A 23,625-nucleotide genomic window follows, 5' to 3' on the forward strand; every position below is an offset into this window, starting at 1 on the left:
TTAACGATGATTTGAGTTATGTTGAATGAGTCTTATCTGTGTCTCCAGGCTCTTACTCTCTTTCACCAGTTTCTTCCCCGCTTCTTTTAATATCTCCCTCTCTTCCATCACTCTCTTCTCCTCTTCTCTCAGCTTCCTCATGTTCTCCTCAAACAGCCACAGTTCCTCCTCAAACTGCTCTTCCTCTTTCACCAGTCTGTCCATCAGTTCGGCATGCTCTCTTTCTCTCTGCTCCAGTTCTTTCTGCTGCACAGCCACAGTCCCACCAACCACACCAGACTCCAAACTCTGCTGTTGAGACGGTAATAAGTGTAAATAATCATTGTCTGCAGGATGACTGGAAAACATGCTTCAAATAAACCCTACTTCAATGTATAATATCAAAGTGTAACTCTACCACACTCTAGATAAAGGTTTTAGAATAAACATGCAGTGAGAAAAACTGCCACACCAACCCTTTTGACGTCATAACCGCTAACATTTGGGGGCGGAGCTTCTCCCTCCAGGAGGAGGAGATTTTGAACTTCAAAGCAGCTGTCTTGAATTATTATAGCAGCCTTCAAAATAAGAGTATATTTATACATTCATACAAACACATACACATTTAGCAGTTATTAATTATAAGATAATCAATAACTCCCACCTGCAGACTGTAGAGTATATGGATTAAGTTGTGAACACCCTCTGCTACCTAAAAAATTTAAATATGATTCATGATTCATTTATGATCCACAAGCAGAATTTGTACATAAATGACTGATTACACACATTATTCCATTGAACTGAATCGGAAAATTTGCATAAGAATGTTTTCGAATATTATAGAATGTCAGAGAATATTACATGCATGTGTTTCAAGAATAAGGTCAATATGTTTTCAACACAAATTCAACACTTGCAGATGTGTTTACCTTTAAATAGGTCTGGTGGGCGGGGCTTATCGGGGCTATTGTAAGAGGCCCCACCCCTGTTCCTACCATAGCACTCCTCCTGCTCCTCCCACTTGGCAAATTTTGTTCTTTATCTGGAAAGAGATAGAAATTATTTGTGTGTGCATAAATTAGACAGATAGATAGATAGATAGATAGACAGATAGATAGATAGATAGATAGATAGATAGATAGATAGATAGATAGATAGATAGATAGATAGATAGATAGATAGATAGATAGATAGATAGATAGATAGATAGATAGATAGATAGACAGACAGATAGATAGATATAGACAGATAGATAGATAGATAGATAGATAGATAGATAGATAGATAGATAGATAGATAGATAGATAGATAGATAGATAGATAGATAGATAGATAGATAGATAGATCTATAAATTGTTGACAGGTATTTAGCAATCTGGGTGTTTGCTCACGGTTTGCTCTTTCCTGGCCAAAGTTATGGTTATTTGGTGCCCATATGCAAGGGAAAAGCCAAGACAACAAAGTGATAGCCAGCTTCACCACTGTGAAAGAAAGAGACTTTGGTGAAAATCAGTAACACCTGACTGTGTGTCTGTAGAGAGAAAGACAGATTCATTACCCTCTTCCTGTGCGTCAGACAGTAATGTGACACCCTGAGGGGTGTTTTCAGGGTGAGGTTGAACAAGAAGGCGGCAAGTAGCCAGACTCCATCTACCAGTCCCTCTACAGATCCTTAACTTCTCCTCAATAACAGAGCACACCTGCAGATCCAGAGAGAATAGCGCCTCTACGTGCACAGACAATAACAAGACATCAGACATTAGGAACAATAAAGTCGTGCACAGACGGATGATAGATGCTTGGACGTTTACCTTGTAATTTCTGTATCTTCTTAACTTTGATTTCCCCCTCATTCTTCTTGGTCTGATCATCAGGAAGGCTGAAACAAATATAAATATACACCATTCAAAGTTTAGGATCGGTAGAGTTATTTAAGTCTCTTATACTCCTCAATGCTGCATTTATTTGATAAAAAATACAATAGTAAAAAAACAGTAAAATGGGGAAATATTATTGTTTCCTATTTTTATTTATTTTGAAATACTATTTATTTCTGTGAATGCAAAGCAGAATTTTCAGCCGCCATTACTTATTCTCTAGCCTGGTTAAAACCAGACCATTCTCAGTAGTAACTGAGTTATGGTCTGGCAAAGCTTCATTAATATCTCATTTCCAAAGGGGCGTCACCAACAGACGTCGCTCAAATGCCTCTGGGCACAACTGGATAGACCTAAAACCAATCAGAGCGATCGTAATCGTGTAAAGCCATATGCTGCGTCCCAATTCGCCTAAGTTACACTACGCCATAAAAGTATGTAGTCTTTTTGTGAAGAAAAGGTTTTTACTTTTGAATGTGTAGCAAAAAAGTAGGCAAGCTTTGGGACAGACTACTTCGTCATCTTTATCGGACGGATCTGACGCGTGCATCCTGTCACGTAAACTGCCCTGTCAATCATCTTGTCACAGTTAAAATCCTCTATTAAATCTAATTTAATTTCCTACCGTTTCAGAGAGAAATGTAGTAGCACGTTCATCTGGCAGTGGGTCTTTCATGGAGACTGTCCTCATGTGTTTGCAATTTGAATAATAATGCATAAAAGTTGCGCTTCACCAACAGACGTCGCTCAAATGCCTCTGGGCGCAATTGGATAGACCTAAAACCAATCAGAGCGATCGTCATTGTGTAAAGCCCGCCTCAACGTTTCTGATTGGTGCCGCGATTTCGCCGGATTAGAAATGGCAAATCTAAATTTGCCGGATGTTGTCTGGGTTTTCCCAGGCTACTTATTCTCTAAAATCATTCTTATATGAAAAAATCTTACTGACACAAACTTTTAAATGATAGTGTACAGACTGTCATTCAAAACAAGTAAAGAATCCTAACACACCTCTCAGTGGCCTGCCTCAGCAGTGTCATCCACGTGTTACGCTCCTCACGAGTCTGTGTGTGTATCTCATACATCTCCGGCCCCACAGAGTAATCGCCACTGATGAGAAATAATCCTTTCTCCTGATTGGCTATTTCTCTCACAATGAGTCTTCGCAAGGGCAGCACAGATGGCTTCTGCTCCTGAAGATACATTTAAAACTGATTTTAACATTATATTAAAAGCATATTTAAAACCTTTTTGATTTTAATATAATATTGATATCATTTAAATATTTTATAGGGTCTAAATGTACGATCCTAAGGGCACAGAAAAAAAACAATATAATTAGTAGGCTTTATTTCTGTACCAATGCGGCAAAGACGAACTTCTGCTCTTTCTCCTGTAGGAAAGCCAGAACATCTGTGAGGAGCAGCGCAAGAACATCTGTAAAAGAAAGAAAGAATGGGATTCTGGAATGGAATTAAATAATATATTAATGAAGAAAAAAGAAAGAATACAAACTAGGCATGGACCGTTATCGGCCAATAATTCGGTATCGGCCGATAAAAGCAAAACCATTATTTGTAGCGCACCTCCAATCCAATAATCACAAAGAGCTTTGTGCTTTTGTTACTTCTGATAAGGGTTTCCCCATGCTGCCTTGAGCGCAGCACTATTTTATTCACACTGCTAGGCAGTCTGGACACCATGAACCAGATTTTCCCCTCAAAAAGGGAACCAATCACAGAACGGGGAGAGAGCAGCAAGACGATGACGACGTCTATGCGACACACCGAAGCAGTTTGTTTATATCTATGGATCCAACATGGCAGCAGACGCGAAGTTACCTTTCGATGCAGCCTTAGATAGTGTTCTAAGTAGTTTAGAACGCAAGTTTATTTCGTCTTCTTCCTCGTCGAATTTCTGTCGCTCTACATACGTCATCTGGTATAATTGAAACGATTGGCTATGAGCTACGTACAGGCGCATTTGATAGACATTCGTAGCGCCCAATAAACGGCTCTGGGCATTCGTAAACCACGCCTCAAATACGAGAAAATGAACATGTGGTTCCCAGACCACGTCTCAATGAGAAGAGGTCTGACGTTAGCCAGGCTATAATATTATAGTAATGTACCAAATAAGAAGGTTCCCAGTATAGTTTATAGCATTAGCTGTGAGAGATTTTTTCCTTTAAGAAAATCAAACTATTGTTAGTCAGATATCATTCTGAATAATCGGCTATCGGTATCAGCAGAGAAATTTAATAGGCTACCTCTCAGTCTGCCAGAGGTGGTCCTACAAGTCAGCACTGAAGAGTGTGTAAGAGTTCGGTGTGTTTTCTGCAGGTCTTGCTTGCCGAAGATCTCCCCGTTCTTCAGGCGAGTGCAGCTCTTGTTGTCTAGGCGACTTATGATGTCCTGTAGTTTCATTGCATTCTCATAATCTCCCACATGCCGCTCCACCTCTTCTATCACCCTCCGCAGACCCTCCAGTGCCACGGCAATATCATAGCGCTCAGCACTGCCATCTACAGAAGTGCCAGCACACCACAAAGGTGACCATTCAGATCCCTTTGTATCAAATATCATGTTTTTTTAATCAATTGTATAATGTAATAGTGCTATTCATATGTATCTTTGATTTTCAGGTTTATATATCTACGTATATATATATATATGTCTTAGGCAAGTTAGTATTTTTACCAAAAAATGGTTTTAAGCCAGTTATTTATATCTTTTGCTGTAGTGTCAGTGGGAAATATCAGTTTACATTTCCAAACATTCCTTTTGTCATTAATTGTAATAATCCAGTGAGATTTTTGTATGCACAATGAGTCTGACAACAGCCGGTATGATCCGATCTCTCCATCATCGAGTCCGTCTGTGATTACATGAAGAAACAGAAAATCTGAGACAGACTAAATCCAGAAGAACTGTGGCAACATCTCCAAGACGCTTGAAGAAACAGTTTCTTTCTGTTTCTTCATGTAATCACAGACAGACTCGATGATGGTGAGATCAGATCATACCGTCTGTTGTTTTCTATTTTACTTATTGTTATTAATAATGGTAATTATGTCAATTGTTAACTAATTTAAAAGTAATAATTTTTCATATTTAACTGATTTAACTCACCATCGGTGTGTTGAAGGAGTCTCTCTACCAGAACAGGGTACTTTGTAATTCTCTGGGTAACAAGCAAAAGGAATTCTGGGATTTCACGACGCTTGACGACAGAGTTGGTACTCAGCTGCTGTAGACGCAACACATACGGTCATCAACATAAAACTCAAACTGTTTCGTATGAGTGTGTTCGTGTGTGTTTAATCAACTTACTCTGAGAAATAATTGTAGTTTCCTGTTGCTCTGTAGTTGTTGCTTATAAACTTTCAGTGCTTCTGGATGACGACTGCAGAAATGGCCGTACAACTCTATCATCTGAGAAGCACTTGGGCCTGAGAACTACACACACAATTGCTAAATGAACCCAAGGTAAGAGCTAAACTAGTGCAGCCACAATAAGTAAATTGGTCAAGTCTACAGATGTTTAGGTTCTTACTTGCCTGTTGACGCAGAATATCACCAATTTGCAGGATGATGTAGTTCTTGTGCTTTCCTGGGTGAATAGACACCCTCTGTCTGGTCTCCATGTCTATAAGAAAGTTTCTATGCAAAACCAAGAGCTCATCCACCCTGGGAAAAATCTGACCAATCGTGTCCTGCTCCAGCTGCACTTCCTCCAACATCCCCGGCCTTAAAACATCAGCCATAACGGAGAGAGTCTGGACATGGTGAAATTCTGTCTGCATCAGCTCTGCGACAAACACAAATTAGGCTTAACTAAAGCATCCAAGACATTTTTAGACAACAGTGTATTTCATATTATCAAAAAAACTGACCATAGATGATCTCCTGCCTCTTGACCACCTCTTTGTCCAGTGTCCTACTGAATTCAGTGTCCACAACAGCGCTCCAAGATTCAGCAGAGAAATCAAATGATACGTGAGCTGACGAATCATCAGAATCTGGCAAAGAGATGGTTAAACATACTGTAAAAGTGACTTATTGTTTGTGTAATTTGGAAAAACTATAGTTCAGCCAATAAGCATGTTTTTTGACATGAATGAGATCAAACATCACTAGTTTCTATAGGTCTTATTTACTTATCTTTGTAATTTTTCACTTAACTTTATGTACTAAAATAACTAAAACTAAAAGGGAAATAAAAATGAATAAATTCTATATAGACATATTTTTTAAAAAGTTAAAAGTTTTAAACAATTTTTTTTTTCATTTTACTTTTTTTTTTTTTTTTTTTTTTTACTTTAACTTTAAAAAAAATATATATGTCTATTTTTGGGTGAGCTATCCCTTTAATGATACTAAAATAACACTTTTAAACATTCCAGTCCCCATTTAATTTCATTGTATGGAAAAAATCAGCAGGAAGTTCTGCACCTTTTGAGTTCCACAGAAGAAAGAAGGCGTGTTCGACTTAAACGGCGCTGCACAGAACGATTGGTGTATGACATCAATGTACTGCAAGAGGGATTAGACTAGAGAGACGGCTCCATATGGTTTCAAATCGCTCTTGTGATAATTTGATGTCCTACAACGATCGGTATGCGCAGCGCTGCTTCAAGCCGAACACACCTATTAACTCACTGGAGGCGGGGCTTCCTGAAGAATGACCAATCAAAGACTTGCTTTTCCGCAGAGTGAAATCATGGCCACACCCCTCACTGTTACTCCGCTTTCTGATACAGAAACATACAAAACATCTCAAAATGTAAACGTTAGTAACATAAATTCAAATGAAGTTTGTGGAAAACATATACAGACCTGTGTAACACAGTGTTGTTGTCACTGACCAGAGACAGAGATGGAGAACTTTGACTGGACGAGTCTGTTAATGAAACATACATGATCACATGAGCACTGCATGACATGGCTGGTTGGTTGGTTCCATTATAATTCCAGAGTAACATGATTGGCTCTCTCACATAGTAAAATTGAAGAGTCACTGCATTTCAGATGTGCCTGATGAGGATTCTGGGTTATAGAAATAAATGCAATTACAATCTTTCAAATTAATGTAGTTTCAAGTACTTTTGTAAGTAAAGAGTCAAGTGTTTACACACACACTCACATTTAAACACAGAGGGGCAGAACCACAGCAGGTCTTATGAATGATCATGGAGCAGTCTTTACAGGAAGTGACATCATGAAGTCAGTGTAGAATTTTGGTACAGCAAATATTTGTGCAAAAAATGTAAAAAATACATGACGTTAAACGAAACACACACTTACATGTGCACTGCTGTGGTTCGTCACTGTCAGCTCCCTCACAGACTTCACAAGCTGCTTTAACAGGCTGCTTCGGCGGGCAGAGCTGGTGCAAGGCTGAGGAAACCTCTGCGTTTATCTGTAAACAAACATTTTTTTTCCTAAGGATATACATACATAGTGTCTAGTCTTAGAAATCACCATTAATCATAAAGAAAAATCATCTCTTGATAAGGGTGGGTGACAGGAAGTTTAAAAAGACACTTTTTTTCCCACTGAGATTTGAAAATAATGGACCGAAATATTTTTGAAAAATTTTATAAATATTTTTTGTATACAACCAAAGAACATATTCTGTTATATATATATTCTGTTCAATTTGCAAAATAAACTTCTACATTGACAGTAAAAAAATTCCAATATAAATATATACCGTATATATATATATATATATATATGTGTGTGTGTGTGTGTGTGCATATATATCAAAATGATACATATGTAATCTTTTCCCTCAAATTTTCTCATATTTTGTGGCCATTTCTGCAAATAAAATACATTTAAAAAATATCAAAAGTTTTCTCTGTATGTGTTTTATTCCATTTAACTTCAGTATGTTGCACACTTTTACTGTCTTTCTCTCTCTCACCTTGCTTTTTATTTTGGTGTTGACCATCCGGCTCCTGAGGAAGCTTAGTGTTCGACTCACTTTATATTTATCTGTATCACTTTTGGATGTAGGGATGAATTTCTCTTTCTCTTCTTCCTCTGAATTGCTACACCACATACTGGGAATTTGGAAATAAACAGTGAAAACATACTTAAGTTTCATATATATATATATGTGTGTGTGTGTGTGTGTGTGTGTGTGTGTGTGTGTGTGTGTGTGTGTGTGTGTGTGTGTGTGTGTGTGTGTGTGTGTGTGTGTGTGTGTGTGTGTGTGTGTGTGTGTGTGTGTGTGTGTGTGTGAGAGAGAGAGAGAGAGAGATCAAATACCTTCTGATCTCTGTTGATGTTTCTACATCATTGAAGGGGAACGGCTCTAGAAACATAAAACAACTGAACATTCTTGCAAACTACTAGTACACTTTATTTTGCACTTCTCAATCTATCTTGAACTCACTAGTCGAGATACACATAAGAATAAAAACACAAACACACCGTCCTGTGGACTACAGATGGGTAATTTGTCTTGGATTGGAGAGTCTTGTTCAGATGCTGTAGAGTCTGATTCAAACCCAAATGAGTCAAATGAGTCCTGAGGAAACATTGTCTAACGAAAAAGACATTTTGTAGTAAATATTACAAATCTTTTTGCATCCACCACGATTCTAGATACTACGCATTCACAAAAGCCTTTAAGGACAAATCTTCACCTCACCTGATTCTCACCAGCCTGCAGGGTGTTGATGCTGGTCGTAATGGTAACGCTGGAGTCAGTGAGCGAACTGGTCGTTGAATCGGTGTGAGTTGTGAGTCCATCTACAAAAACACATGTCTGGACTTTAAAATCAAGATACAAGAACATGCAGCATTAGATATCAGGTAATCAATTAATAATTAAAATTTCAACTGCTGAAATAGTAAATTTAGGACTTCACTGAAGTTCAGTATCAACTCTATATTGTTGGCCAGATGTTCATGTTTGTGGTCATTATTGGTCTAATTATTTTATTTTTCTCTTCTAAAACTATAAAGGGGGGAAATGATCAACTTAATTCCAAAAAATGCTTTACTGGGAGTTTTATGTAAAGTTGACCTATACTGTATAACTTCATAGGGAATTTCAGAGGGACCTACAAATGACTTTGACACACTTTTGTCAGTGAAGGACAACATGTGTCTTATTTTAAACACATTTTAATGTACTTTTGAAAGGCAGATAAACATTATCATTACAATAGCCATGAAATATTTATTTATCGTTGACTAACTGATATAAACACCCTCATTCTCATATAGAGAGCCTAAGTCCCGCCCCTCCGCTTCCGGCTCATGGGACCTTACTTCGGAAAAAATATGTATGGAAGTCAATGGCGAGAGATAACTTATCTTTTTATTCCGTCTGAACTGTGCCCTGAACTACACATATGATGTTTGTCAATTTAAAAGGTAATTATGAAAGTCAAGAAAGTCGCAGTTTGTCATAAAACAGAAGAGTAACATTTAGTTTTATGTGAAAATCGCTCAATGAACTACATCTCTCGTCTCTCATTATGTAACTTACGTCACAAGATCCGTTGCTCGTATGCGTGTATTCTGGCTCAAAACACTCAGGCATGACGGCGTAACGTTACGATTATAATGTAAGACTATAGAAAAAATGACAGACGTTAGCTTCAGTAAAGTTAGCTTCATTCATTGAGAGAAAAGGTATGACGTCGCATGTGCGCCTTCTGGGTTTGTAGTCTTTCTAATTACGTATTTTCACAAGCCGTTTCTCAATATGCGTTCTTGTCTGTACTTGTGTTCTTGTGGACTTGTGAAACGTCATCAGTCGCTGCCCTAGTACTGTGCCAATTCAAAGTTCACATCTAGCCAAGTCCTCGGGAGTTCCCTTACGAGAACGTTCTCTCGTACTGCGTTGCAAACGCTATGGGAAAACTCCTTTTCTCGAGAATATTGAAGCCTTTATTTTAAAACGCATTTGCTACAGCACAGGCTAGAGCATCAGACCCACGTGAGTGAGCTGATAGGCTGTGCTGTGGGCAACTGCACGAACCAATGGCGGATAGACAGAAGCGCGCGAGCCAATCAGGGCGCTTGGCGCTCTGTCACTGTCAAGCGCGCGAAGCTACACGTGACCATAACATATAAATACAGATAGAATCCGCCATTTGACAGATTTAATCTCCTTCAGCTCGACTCACCTCGTCGCTGATTTTCTCCGGTCGTAAGAAGCCCTCGTCGTGGAAAAGCCGTCCAGCGGAACAGCTTCGCATCCCGGCATCTCGCCAGCTGAGCGTTTCCCTGTGGCATCCGACGAAAAATTATATCCTTTTCATTGCATATTTATCTAAAAGAGCAAACCGCTGTTTTCACAGCGCGGCATAATGCCTCTCTCCATCTGTGAGAGCTGCGGGGTCTCCCTGCATGCATCCGACGGACACACCCAGTGTGCGGCCTGCCTCGGCCCTGAGCACGCCGAGGCAGCGCTCATGAAAGGCGGCTGCCAATTCTGCGACGGGATGCCTGTCTCCGTTCTCCGTTCAAGGCTGTCTTCGACGGTGACCGATTCCGCCCACCTTCCGTCTTCGGCGCCCCACGAGCCCCGTAGGAAGAAGCGGCGCGATCAGAGGCGTCCTGAGCGCGGTGAGTTTAGCGAGTGCACGCCGGGCCTTTCTCCTCGTGCCTCGCCCACGCCTTCTTCGCCTGTCCTGTTCTCTCGGAGCGAGCAGCGCCCCTCGTCTGAAGCGGCTGGACTCGTCTCTTTCGGCACATCTCCGGATGACGTCGATGACGCACTTTCTATGGCGGCATCTGAGAGCGAGGATTGGTCGGGCTCCGCGGACCCCGCCCCCCCCTCTCAGCTAGAGTTTTCTGATACTCGAGCGAGCATTGACGCCGAACTTCTCCGTGTCATGTCTCGCGCTGTTGACGAGTTGGGACTCGATTGGCTTTCTCCAGCTGAGCCCGCCAGAAGCCGCCTCGATGAATGGTACCTGCCGGGGCGCCAGCAGGCCCCTCGTCAGCGCGCCGCTCCATTTATGCCTGAGGTTCACGAAGAGCTCACAAAATGCTGGCGCGCGCCCTTTTCAGCGTGAACGCGCTCATCCGCCTCTTCTACGCTCTCCACTGTTGACGGCGCTGAAGAGAAAGGATATGTGTCTCTCCCCCCACTGGAGGAAGCGGTCGCTGCACACTTATGCCCCCCCACTGCAGGTAGTTGGAGGTCTAAGACGGTGCACCCTTCTAAGCCGTGCAGAACTACTTCGGCCATTGCCAGCCGCGCATACGCTGCCGCCGGTCAAGCCGCCTCTGCACTTCACGCCATGGCGACGCTTCAAGCCTTCCAGGCCAAACTTCTCCGTTCCATGGATGAGTCAGGCCCGGACCCAGACACATTTAAAGACCTCAGGAGTGCCACGGATCTGGCACTGAGGGCCACGAAGACCACCGCTCAAGCCCTGGGCCGCAATATGGCCAGCCTAGTGGTAATGGAGCGCCACCTCTGGCTAAACTTAACCGAGATCAGGGACGCGGATAAATCTGCCTTCCTCGACTCGCCCGTCACAGCCTCAGGTCTCTTCGGCCCATCTGTCAGCGGCTTCGCCGATCGCTTCACTGAAGCTCAGAAGGCTTCCAGCGCCATGAGACACTTTCTACCAAAGCGCTCCAGCTCAGTCCAACGGCGCCCCAAGAGCACGCCGCGACCTGAGAAAGTGGTGTCCCAGGTCCTCCAGCCCCGCCCAGCGGCTGAGACCAGTAAGCACATGAAGCCAGCGAAACGGTTCCCGTTCCCTAAGCGCCAGGGCCCGCGGCCGAAGCTGACGCTCGATCACGAGCCCAAGAAGCCGTCCTAACCGGCACAAAGAGGGGTCACTGTCCCGCTGCGGCCGGACCAGCCCCAAAAATCGCTCGACTACTGCTCACGGCTCCCTCTTCAGTTCAGGCGGCTGCAGCAGTTCTAAATGCAGTTCATGGGCCCGTCACATGTCACGCACCCCTGCAAACAAACGCTGTTTTAACAGCGACCCACACAAAGCCCAAATCGAGCATAATTTCTCACATGCATACATGTCAGTCCGAGCCCCCCACTCTGGGTGTTCCAGATATGATAATGCCTCTAGCTCTGCGGGCTCTAGCTTGGCAAGCTATCCCCGGAGTTTCAGTATGGGTGATGAACATCATAAAGCATGGTTACTCGCTTCAGTTCGCCCGCAGACCACCGCGTTTTCGCACGGTTATACAAACCACGGTAAGGGGCACATTGAGTCATGTCCTCCGCACCGAAGTGTTAAGTCTGCTGGCGAAAGGGGCCATCGAGAAGATCCCCCCTTCTCTGAGCGAGTCAGGTTTTTACAGCCGATACTTTCTTGTTCCAAAGAAAGACGGCGGCCTGAGACCCATTTTAGATCTCAGACTTCTGAACAAGGCTCTCATGTCACGGCCGTTCAGAATGCTCACGACCAGACATATCCTGACGCAGATTCGCCCAGGCGACTGGTTTTTCTCAGTAGATCTGAAAGACGCTTACTTTCACATTCAAGTGAACCCCCACCACAGGCCATTCTTGAGATTCGCCTTCGAGGGGCAGACATACCAGTACACAGTTCTTCCATTTGGACTGGCACTAGCGCCTCGTACATTCACGAAGTGCATGGATGCAGCTCTCTCCCCCCTGAGACAGCGGGGAATGCGCATCCTAAACTACCTCGACGACTGGCTCATACTGACCCAGTCAGAGGCGGAGTCACATACTCACAAAGCCTGGCTCCTCAGCCATCTAGAATGTCTAGGGCTCAGGGTCAATGTTGCAAAGAGTGTTCTGTTGCCCAGCCAACGTATCACGTTCCTGGGAACAGTTCTCGACTCCGTACTTATGAGAGCATGGCCCACACCGGCCCGTGCTCTAACGATTCAGCAGCTCACGGCATCGTTCATAGAGGGCTCTCTTGTACCCCTCAGAACGTTTCAGAGGATCCTTGGCCTGATGGCCTTTGCATCATCAGTACTCCAACTAGGCCTACTGCGTATGCGTCCTCTTCAGCTGTGGCTGGCTCCTCTGGTGCCACCCCACGCCTGGCATTCAGGCCACTTGATTATCAAGGTGGACCAGCGCTGTGTTCAAGCCCTGGCCCCTTGGAAAAACGCCAGCTGGTACCAGCAGGGCGTAAGCATGGGGGTAGTTTCAGAGAGGAGGATGATTTCAACAGACGCCTCCAACTCCGGTTGGGGAGCTCTGTACGAGGGCAGGCCTGCCTCCGGCCTCTGGTCGAGCTTGGAGAAACGCCTACACATAAACTGCCTCGAAATGAGAGCAGTTTTTCTAGCCCTAAAAACATTCCTCCCATACCTGGCGGGACACCACGTGTTGGTACGGACGGACAACATGTCGGTGGTCTCTTACATAAATCGCCAGGGCGGCCTCAGGTCCCGCAACCTGTTTGCCATAGCCTCACAGCTCTTGCTATGGGCTCACACCAATCTGCGCTCGCTCAGGGCAGCTCACGTGCCAGGCACGTTGAATACAGGAGCAGACATGCTCTCTCGGGGCAGAGTTCCCCCAGAGGAATGGTCTCTCCACCCTCAGACAGTTCTCCTACTCTGGGAGGTCTTCGGTAAGGCAGAAGTAGATCTTTTCGCCTCAAAAGACAACTGTCAATGCCCAATCTTTTTCTCAAAGAGCAGGGATGCGTTGGCCCACGACTGGCCCAACCTTCCTCTCTATGCGTTCCCCCCGGTCTCGATGCTCCCTCAGGTCATCGAACGGATCAGGAACACGAAAAGCGCAGTGCTATTAGTAGCTCCTCTCTGGCGGACCCAGGTTTGGTTCCCAGAGTTGATGCAGCTGTCTGTAGCAGACCCGTGGCCAATCCCAGTGAGGCGCGACCTCCTGACTCAGGCCAACAGGACAATCTGGCATCCCCGTCCCGACTTATGGGCCCTACATGTATGGCCACTCAACGGGTACCCCAGAACCTCCCAGAGGGCGTCCTGAATACTATAAAGGAAGCTAGAGCTCCGTCTACCAGACGCCTCTATCTCAGTAAATGGTCAGTGTTTTCCAGCTGGTGTTTAGCTCGAGACCTCGACCCATACACTTGTGAAGTACCAAGAGTACTGTCTTTTCTACAGGAGATGTTGGACGCGGGTCGCTCCCCCTCCACTCTCAAAGTGTACGTGGCAGCCATTGCTGCTTTTCACGTATTGGAAGCCGGGGCCTCCTTAGGAAAAAGCGACCTTATAGTTCGCTTCCTCAGGGGCGCCAGGAGGCTTAACCCGCCTCGGCCACCGTCTGTTCCGGCCTGGGACCTCTCCTTGGTCCTGCGGGCTCTTAAGGGACCTCCCTTTGAACCACTTCAGTCAGCTGATCCTAAGTCTCTCTCTCTGAAAACCGCCCTGCTTCTAGCACTGGCGTCAGTAAAGAGAATAGGGGATTTACAGGCGCTGTCTACCAGCGCTTCCTGTCTGGAGTTTGGTCCTAATGACTCCAAGGTCATTCTTAGGCCAAGACATGGATATGTTCCTAAGGTGCTCTCAACTCCGTTCAGAGCCCAGGTTATTTCTCTGTCAGCTCTCCCCTCCTCCGAGGAGGATAGCGATTCTCTCATGCTTTGCCCAGTCAGAGCTTTGAGAATTTATCTGGAGCGTTCGGCCTCTTTCAGACAGTCTGAACAGCTCTTTGTGTGTTTCGGGGGCCGATCCAAGGGCCTCCCGGTCACTAAAACCACACTGTCCAGATGGATAGTTGACGCCATTGCCCTGGCTTACACCTCACTGGGCCTCTCTTGTCCCATAGGTGTTAGAGCTCATTCCACGAGAGGTGTTGCCTCTTCGTGGGCTTGGTCAAGTGGTATTCCCATTGAAGACATTTGTGCGGCGGCCGGCTGGTCCGCTCCGTCCACATTTGTGAGATTCTATAAGCTGGATGTCCCTGCTCTGCAGACATGCGTTCTTTCTGTCTAGACTCTGGCTCTGTGGATCCAGACTAGTTTTGAACCATGGTCACTTGGGTATTCCCATCTATAGCATATGTGCGGCGGCCGGATATCCGCTCCGTCCACATTGTTGAATTATAGCTTTAATGCCCTTGCTTGTAGCTACAGTTCTTCTGTCTAGACACTGGCTCTGTGACCCAGTCTAGTTGATATTGAACACACGGTTTTCACTTTGTGGGCTAAGTGACTGGCTCTGGCCAGATCCGATGAATTATAACTTTAATGTCCCTGCTTTGCAGTTACAGTCTTTTCAGTCTAGACTCTGGCTCTGCTGACCCAGGCTAGTTTGATATTAAACACACGGCTATCACCTTGTGGGTTAAATGACTGGCTCTGGCCAGTCTTTATTACGGATAATTGATGGGCCCGATGTTCGGTCTCTTTTTATCCTGGCTATTCTGTACTTCCCGGAACTCTGGTGAGTCAGAGCGGCCAAAAGATTAATAGCACGGCGTTTTAAATGGAAACGTTCCCATAGCGTTTGCAACGCAGTACGAGAGAACGTTCTCGTAAGGGAACGTACTGGTTACTTTCGTAACCTCGGTTCCCTTAGAGATAAGGGAACGAGTACTGCGTTGCCTTGCCGTGCTATTTTTCTTATGGCAGGTTTGTCGCTTCAGTCGATTATACCTGTCAAATGGCGGATTCTATCTGTATTTCTATGTTATGGTCACGTGTAGTTTCGCGCGCTTGACAGTGACAGAGCGCCAAGCGCCCTGATTGGCTCGCGCGCTTCTGTCTATCCGCCATTGGTTCGTGCAGTTGCCCACAGCACAGCCTATCAGCTCACTCACGTGGGTCTGATGCTCTAGCCTGTGCTGTAGCAAATGCGTTTTAAAATAAAGGCTTCAATATTCTCGAGAAAAGGAGTTTTCCCATAGCGTTTGCAACGCAGTACTCGTTCCCTTATCTCTAAGGGAACCGAGGTTACGAAAGTAACCAGTACGTTCGTTCTCCTGAGTCGAACTTGTCAGTCCGAACTACCAAGGACTCAAGTCCGAACTTTGCGTACTTGGTATTGAGAAACGGCTACAGTCTTATACCTCAGCAGTTTTACATCAAGCTGCGACTTTCTTGACTTTAAAATGTATCTTTTAAATTGATAAACATCACATGTGTAAATCAGGGCACAATTCAAACGAGATCAAAATATTTGTTGTCTCTCGCCATTGACTACCATACAATATTTTTCCAAAATAAGGTCCCATGGTGGTCGACCGGAAGGGGAGGGACTTAGGCTCTCTATAAAGGCACGAGGCTTTAGCCTCGTTATAAAGGCAGACTGTTCAAAAACAACCTGACTTACCACAGTCGTCCGATGATAAGAGCTCCTCATCTTCATCCTGACTGGTGTTGTTAAGCCACACCTGACAGAAAACCAGGACATAAGAAAGTGAAATGAAAGAAAACAACGAAGTAACGAAAAAGCCAAAATAATAGAATTAGTGAACAGTTTTGGGAAATAGGCCTAGCGTTCAAATATTTCAGTAAATAAAGACACTTCCCATTAACGACGTGAGGTTACTGTATTTTACTGAACAAGCAGCAGAACGATGACAATGACCGTTAGGCTTACATTTTCCCTGACAATATTTCAACATTAAAGGCAAACGAAATAGTCATGTGTCGCATACTTTTTTTCGGCTGTTTATCGATGCCCGATTCTTGAATAAATTAGACTAGGCTACTTGAATCACATGAAGCCGTTTTTTTATTGGTCGAAATTCCGTCTAAATAATTCGGATTGTTCACTCAAGCACGGAATCGTTTGGGACGGTTTCGTAGATCCCTCTGAGTTAGCCTGACAGAAACTCATGGAATTTCAGTGTAACTTTGAAGTGTAGTAGGCAACTGTTTTCTTGAGGGTCCTATTTTAATTTTTTTTTAGAAACATTTCTTTTTTTTTAGGGAAATGTTAAGATCATTGTTCATTATTAGAAAGTTTTGTGATTTAATTAGAATAGTAAAGTTCACTCCCGTAGGCCTACTGAATCGTCTGGAGCAGTTGACTGTTAGTAGCTAGGCCAACTAGTGTAACTTTCACTAAAGACCAGCTGGGGAATACTATAGCCTACAATAAGGTTTCATCAGTTAACATTAGTTAATTACATTAGTTAACATGAACTAACAACGAACTTCTAGGCTACAGCATTTATTAATCTAGTTAATGTTAATCTCAGCATACTTAGGGCCTACACCTTTTTAATATTAGAAATTGCATCTGTTAACATTATTTAATGCACTGGGAACAAACGTGAACATGAACATTTTTATAACATTAAGAAAGCTTATTAAAAGCTGTAAGAATATATTTCTCATTGTTAGTTTATGTTCGATAATGTCAATGTCAACACTAAAATGCTGTCTAGCTGTCATAACATTTTTCTGTTGAGCAGTAATAGCTTTTCTAGCTACATAATCCAATATAAATAGTCTGTCACAGCCACTTACATTGTGAAGCAGAGAGTATGGTGATCCTTTTTTTAGGTGTGCATGAAAATGGAAAAGAAAGAGAGAAAACTGCAAATGTATCGCTACTATACATTTATCAGGTACTTGACCTAGCCTATATAACTTTCAGTCAGTCTTGTGAATATAATTTTAATAATCAAAGGAGAAACACTAACCTGAGTATGAAAACAGAGTGTTGCTTTCAGCTTTTCTCTTTGTATCCACACTCAAACCTTTGATCTGAGATTGTACAAACATATACACAACTAAAAAATTGCACAAATCTTCAACGCAAACTCAGTACAGAACTGATTCCAATCCGAAACACTCAATTAAATTTCATTTGAATTCAAAGCTAATATGTAATATCTGTGTGACCTTTAACCTCTGTTATCTGACCTTGTTTAGTAGCACAGAGTCCCTCTCACACTCTCGCAGAAGTAATATGGATGACTGTAAGGTTTGTGTAGAACAAGAGGACTCGGATACACACACAGACAGAGACAGCATCCCAGAGGCGTGGCTAAACCTGAGGAGGTGGGATTTACCCGCCCACACATGTGACACGCCCGCCAGGGGAGTGGTTAATGGATTAGGAGGGCTGAAAGAGAAAGAGAAGAATAAAATGAGTTATAATTGTTACTCATGAAATCTGTATTAAGTCTTCTGAATCTGAAACAGCTTTTTGTGAGAAACAAACCAAAATTTGAGCCTTATTTTGTGAAAATCAGTGAATAATGGTGTATTTCATATCTTTATGTCACATATATCACAAATGAAATTTTTTTTAGATTTAACTTTTGGCGTTTTTGCCTTTATATAGGTAGTACAGTTGTAGAGAGGACAGAAAGCAAAGTGGGAGAGAGAGGTGTGGGAATGGGAAAGGACCAGGAGGCCGTGACTCGCACTCGGGTCGCCCATAGCGAAATTAAAGATTAAATATGAAATAGAAATATAGCACATAGGTTAATGCAAACACATTGATGGGTACGGATCCACATAATAAGGATACATTACTGCTTGAAGAGTTGTATCAGAGCGTGATGATTGGTCTGTTGGGCCAGCTGAAGGGGCGTGTCCCCATCCTGATTGGCTGAGCGGATAGTCATCAGGGCACCAGGCTGACAGAGAAGGAACTCGGAGACGCTCACAAATCCCAGACGCACACATACATGTAGGAGAGATTCTATGTGCACAAAAACACAAAAATGTACAAATAAATTGCATGTTTAGTCAATTAATAAATGCATTATTATACATCTTCATTTTCCTCTATGTGTTTCTCACTTGAAAACTCAGTCAGTGACAGTTTACTTTGGACATCCTCATTTGTGGTCACCACGGTGACCTGTAATCCAATTAGAACTCGGCATTTATAATTCCACTGCTCATCTCCGGACATTTGTGTCATTTGGATGTGAAGCAGGAACAGTGAAATCTGATTACACACACACATCCATATAATACACGGAAGCAGGTGCTGCACTTGCCTTTGCCAGCATGCACACACACACACACACACACACACACACACACACACACACACACACACACACACACACACACACACACAATAAAACTTCAAACACACACATAACACATGCACACACCTTGGGCTGATTGTCCGAGCAGGTTGTGAGGGGTGTGTAGGTTGGCTAGAGCGAGTGTGACCCTTTCATCCATCTCTGCCTGTGTAGAGCTGTCTTTCAAACCGTATCGAGCACTCAGATCTCTGTGCTCAGTGGTGCTGAGGCAGTCGCTGTGGGTAAGCAGATATTCAGCCAGCTCCTGTGCATCATCCTCCATGTATGTCAGAGAAGACACACCAACACACACCACAGCATCATCTGTAAATATATACGCTCGGACACGCACCATCTCAGACTGGTTATGGCCTATTAAACACAACCAACACACAGAGAACACTTACTGCACAAATAATCAGTGTGAACAGTGTCTTAGGGAGAAGTAAATTAGGAAAAGTTCTTTTTAATCTTTTTTTTAATCATTTATATAATAATAATCCAATCTAATATTATATTATATTATTTCTTTATTATGGGACAATCCTATGTAGGACAAGCGGTTTGGAGATTATATTATATTAACATATTATATAATATAAATTGTAACATGGTGGCTGGTATAATGATGCGCTCGACGAAGAAAATTATTAGAAATACACACACTTTAATACAATAGCAATCTCAGGAGAATAAAAACCACGTTAAACACAAACAATATACCATATATATATATACATATCGTATATATACATACTGTATATACACATATCATATGGCAATATATATATATATATATATATATATATATATATATATATATATATATATATATACTTCTTGCCATAATATATATATATATATATATATATATATATATATATATATATATATATTACAAAACTGAAAAGGGAGTAGCCTATATATCCACGGGATAATCAGGAACTAAATACGCTACAGCTGATGATAAGCACAGGAACATAACCGAACCTAAACAGAGCAGGAAAACATGAACTAAAGGAAACAGAACAGATATTTAAAATAAGAGTCCATAACCGTGACATGTTATTTTATTTTATTGATTTATTTTTTATTCACCTGGGACAATGAAGTACAGCATGGAGTGAACTCTAGTTTGCAGAACGTGTAGTAGAGTTGAGCCCTCAAGAACCACAAATACCTCTTCCTCCTGAACTGAGGGGATCAGTGCAAAAACCTTTGCTTGGCCCTAAAACACACATGCACAACATTTACTGTAGTTCTATATATTTCATCGCAGACCTGCATAGCAATTATTGTGCTAAAATCACATTTAGCAATATTTTCATCTTAAAAACAAAAAAAATGTTACTCACATAAATAGGAACCTCTCTTCTGCTTAGCTTCATTGCTTGAAATTACAGAAACCTTCAAGAAATAAGTAGAAATGTATTAATTAACCAATAAATAAATAAACATTCATACTTGAAAGTAATGTCAATTGATGAAATTACCCAAAAGACGAGGACTGAATTCTACACTCTCAGCCGCAAGCTGAAAACTGAGAGAGAATGGGGAGGAGTGAGTGAAGAACAACAAGGATGGGGAGGAAAAGATTAATGAGACAGACACAAAACAGGGACAAGAGAGATGAATGATGATCATATCTAATAATTACTGTCTCATATGCTTTTGTTACAATACCATCTATCTATCTATCTATCTATCTATCTATCTATCTATCTATCTATCTATCTATCTATCTATCTATCTATCTATCTATCTATCTATCTATCTATCTATCTATCTATCTATCTATCTATCGTTCTATCGTTCTATCGTTCTATCGTTCTATCTATCGTTCTATCTATCGTTCGTTTGTTCGTTCATATTGTCCGAGTTGAGTCTCAGGATACAACGCATATAACTAGTTTTTAGTAAGAGTGTCTGCCAGTTTTTTTTTACGATCAGCACCATCTTTTGGACAGCACGTTCCCTAGTAAAGTTTTCTGTAATAATAATCAACTTTTGTCCACAAGAGGCCGCCAGCAGTAAATTGATCACACGATTCCTCTTGTCAGGCTAAACGAGAAATGTAGTTTTATGAGGTTTTTTTTCCTGTTTTATCTCATAAAACTTTATCATGGAAAAAAAACATCATTCAATGATTGCATATGTAAATATACATATAAATATGAGCAGTACATTGGAAATGGAAAGACGTTGCTCAGCAAGAGACAAAAAAAAGAAATAATAGCCTATAAAAGGTAGCAATAAAAAAATGTAAAATGTGCATCAGCTGATTAGCTTTTCCAGTGGACTGCAAGAGAGAGCTATGGCAGTGCATCCTGGGACTGAAAGAAGTCTTTGAGCTGTGAACTTTCCCCCACTTATCCAAACAACCCAGTCCCAGAAAAACCGCAGTCTGAGGGTGACATATACTGACCTCTATAGTTGCCTACTGCATGCGCACACACTTACACGAATGCAAACAAACACACTTACACACACATACTCTGTTTCTGTTTACCTCTACACCCCCCACTCCCCCCTCCCCTCACATCACATTCTCTGTCTTCATGTCCTCCATATTTGCAGAATTGTTTGGAAAAAAGTGAACAAGTAAAGTGGAGGTTTGCAGAGATTCCTGAGGGTTTTTTCTCATCTAAAATCACATGCAGGGGCTTAAACATTCCTGGCCATTTATTCACTGAGAAATGAATTCTCACTCTTCCTCTCTCTTTACAGCTTTACCTCCTGCATTCTCATGCCAAACTTGATATTTTCTATGCCTAGTTATTTTCAGTAAAACTCTCTCTCCGCCGCCTTCTGTCTTTATTTTTTTTTTATGATTCAAGGAAGCCAGATTTCCAGGAATTTCTGCAGTCCTTCCCTGCTTGTTTTCAAAATCCTTGCCCAATCGTATCACTCACATAATTCCTAATCCTGTGATGTTTAAAGAATCTAAATGAAAAGTTACATAAAATATTTACACTAAGCACTGGGATTAGGATATGCACAGTAAACATTCCGTTCGGCATATTTGTATCCGTCCGGCCCTCCCTGGAAGGTTCCCTTCTGTGCAGCCTGTATACATGGAATTTAGGACACCCTCTGATCAATGAATTTTAAAGGGATTTGTCTTTATCACAAAAAGAGATCTATGTGACACTAAGCAAAAAAACAGTAGTGAGTTTACTTAGGTATATACACTTCAGGGTAATTCTAGGGGTGTCTTTAGTGTCTATCATACACATGTTAAAAATACTTCATTTAACTCTGTGTGTATGTTTGTGTGTGTGTGTGTGTGTGTGTGTGTGTGTGTGTGTGTGTGTGTGTGTGTCCTGATAAACCCTACATTATGGGGACAAAATGGGAAAAAATTTTGGTCCCCATGAGGAAAACAGGTTTTACATCATACAGAATGTTTATTTTATTTTATTATTATCTAAAACGTTTTCTGTGATGGGTAGGTTTGGTGTAGGGAGATAGAATATACAGTTTGTATAGTATAAAAATCGTTATGTCTATGAAATGTCGCCATAAAACATGAAAACGTGTGTGTGTGTGTGTGTGTGTGTGTGTGTGTGTGTGTGTGTGTGTGTGTGTGCATACAATATTAACTAAATTAATTATATTATGTTTGGAGAATAATATCAAGGCAAGGCTTGGCAAGTTTATTTATAAAGCACATTTCATACACTATGGCAATTCAAAGTGCTTTACATAGAGAGGAATAAAAATAATCACAAAATAAAAGCAAGGAAAATTCAAACAGTTATTCAAAAGCGGAATTATAATAATCACACTATAGCAATTCCTCGAGCTTCATATCATGAAGATTTTAATTGAGAATTTCCGACTTTTACTATGTAACTAGTGGTTAAAAAACAAAACTGCGTGTATTTTGCGGAAGAACATTGTTTTGGTTGTGCTTGACTGTGCTGATGAGTATCTTTCTCAAAAAGAAAGCGAGATTATCCTACTGCTCATAAAACTTTCACTAGGCTTAAGAGATATAACCAGTTTAGATGGAGAGGATCTCAAGATGAGTCGTTATTCACATTTTGTTAATTAGAACAAAAAAATTAAATACAGGTTGTACCTTTAAAGCATGTATTATTATTAAACAATGCGATTTAATAAACACATTATTTGTCTTATGTGGTTTTATATGACCCTTAAAATGTTTAGCAAATGTTGAATTGATGGCTAAAAAGAAAAATTATAAACACCTAGAAAGTGATCGTAGTTACATTAATCAAAACATCAAAAAGACACACGGGAATACACAAAAGAGTGAAAGAATAGTGTTAGATTTGATTGAGGAGTTTGATTTACCATTTAACTGGATTAAGTCTGATTGAATCAAACTATTTTTAGGTGTTATAGGAAGTCTATATGAGGTTATCAGAGCTGAAATGCTTGTTTGACAGGCTCTCCCACTGTCTCTGTATCTAAACATGAAACACACAGGAAAGTCTTGCAGATCTTTCATCTGATAGAACAGACACTGAGTCAGTCAGTTTGCGTTAAAACTGGAAAGTTAGGCTCACTAAACAGCAAATATAATAAAGGCAGGCATGCAGGGTCATGTTCACATGCATATAGCTTTCCAGTTAAAACTTTGTGGAAATGTGCTTGAATAAAAAATAACTGTGACCTTAAGCAGCAAATGAACCATTGCTAGAATACAGGCATAGATACTTTCACAAACACACAAAGGTGGCTTCCTAAACAGCCCTTCACAGAATAGGAGGAAATGGGTGGCAGTCCTGTTGCATCCCGTTAAAGCACCGCACACACACCAGAATAAAGTAAAATATATTATAATAGTGTATATTATTCTCATTAAATCAAATGACTAAAA

At 41.7% G+C, this 23,625-nt stretch overlaps 1 protein-coding gene across 1 annotated transcript in view; it reads right to left on the minus strand.

Moving 5' to 3' along the window:
* LOC308693762 (rho guanine nucleotide exchange factor 28) overlaps positions 1–23,625 on the minus strand; it is a gene marked incomplete at both ends in the record, with an annotated part of 25,497 nt that continues 1,872 nt past the window's right edge. Inside the window, 28 exons of the mRNA XM_081370859.1 lie at positions 1–291; positions 912–1,024; positions 1,374–1,463; positions 1,541–1,708; positions 1,794–1,861; positions 2,871–3,052; positions 3,220–3,296; positions 4,129–4,383; positions 4,991–5,108; positions 5,192–5,317; positions 5,419–5,669; positions 5,755–5,880; positions 6,521–6,612; positions 6,698–6,761; positions 6,859–6,907; positions 7,005–7,060; positions 7,166–7,280; positions 7,791–7,929; positions 8,138–8,183; positions 8,303–8,414; positions 8,523–8,623; positions 16,109–16,169; positions 17,254–17,279; positions 17,430–17,493; positions 17,653–17,854; positions 18,271–18,439; positions 18,864–19,148; positions 19,875–20,004. Of these exons, the coding sequence (XP_081226985.1) occupies positions 1–291; positions 912–1,024; positions 1,374–1,463; positions 1,541–1,708; positions 1,794–1,861; positions 2,871–3,052; positions 3,220–3,296; positions 4,129–4,383; positions 4,991–5,108; positions 5,192–5,317; positions 5,419–5,669; positions 5,755–5,880; positions 6,521–6,612; positions 6,698–6,761; positions 6,859–6,907; positions 7,005–7,060; positions 7,166–7,280; positions 7,791–7,929; positions 8,138–8,183; positions 8,303–8,414; positions 8,523–8,623; positions 16,109–16,169; positions 17,254–17,279; positions 17,430–17,493; positions 17,653–17,854; positions 18,271–18,439; positions 18,864–19,148; positions 19,875–20,004 (3,576 nt within the window). The remainder of the gene's footprint in view (positions 292–911; positions 1,025–1,373; positions 1,464–1,540; positions 1,709–1,793; positions 1,862–2,870; positions 3,053–3,219; positions 3,297–4,128; positions 4,384–4,990; positions 5,109–5,191; positions 5,318–5,418; positions 5,670–5,754; positions 5,881–6,520; positions 6,613–6,697; positions 6,762–6,858; positions 6,908–7,004; positions 7,061–7,165; positions 7,281–7,790; positions 7,930–8,137; positions 8,184–8,302; positions 8,415–8,522; positions 8,624–16,108; positions 16,170–17,253; positions 17,280–17,429; positions 17,494–17,652; positions 17,855–18,270; positions 18,440–18,863; positions 19,149–19,874; positions 20,005–23,625) is intronic.

Source organism: Scardinius erythrophthalmus (genome assembly GCF_964197995.2).
Source record: "Scardinius erythrophthalmus genome assembly, chromosome: 7".
NCBI classification, from domain to species: Eukaryota; Metazoa; Chordata; class Actinopteri; order Cypriniformes; family Leuciscidae; genus Scardinius; species Scardinius erythrophthalmus.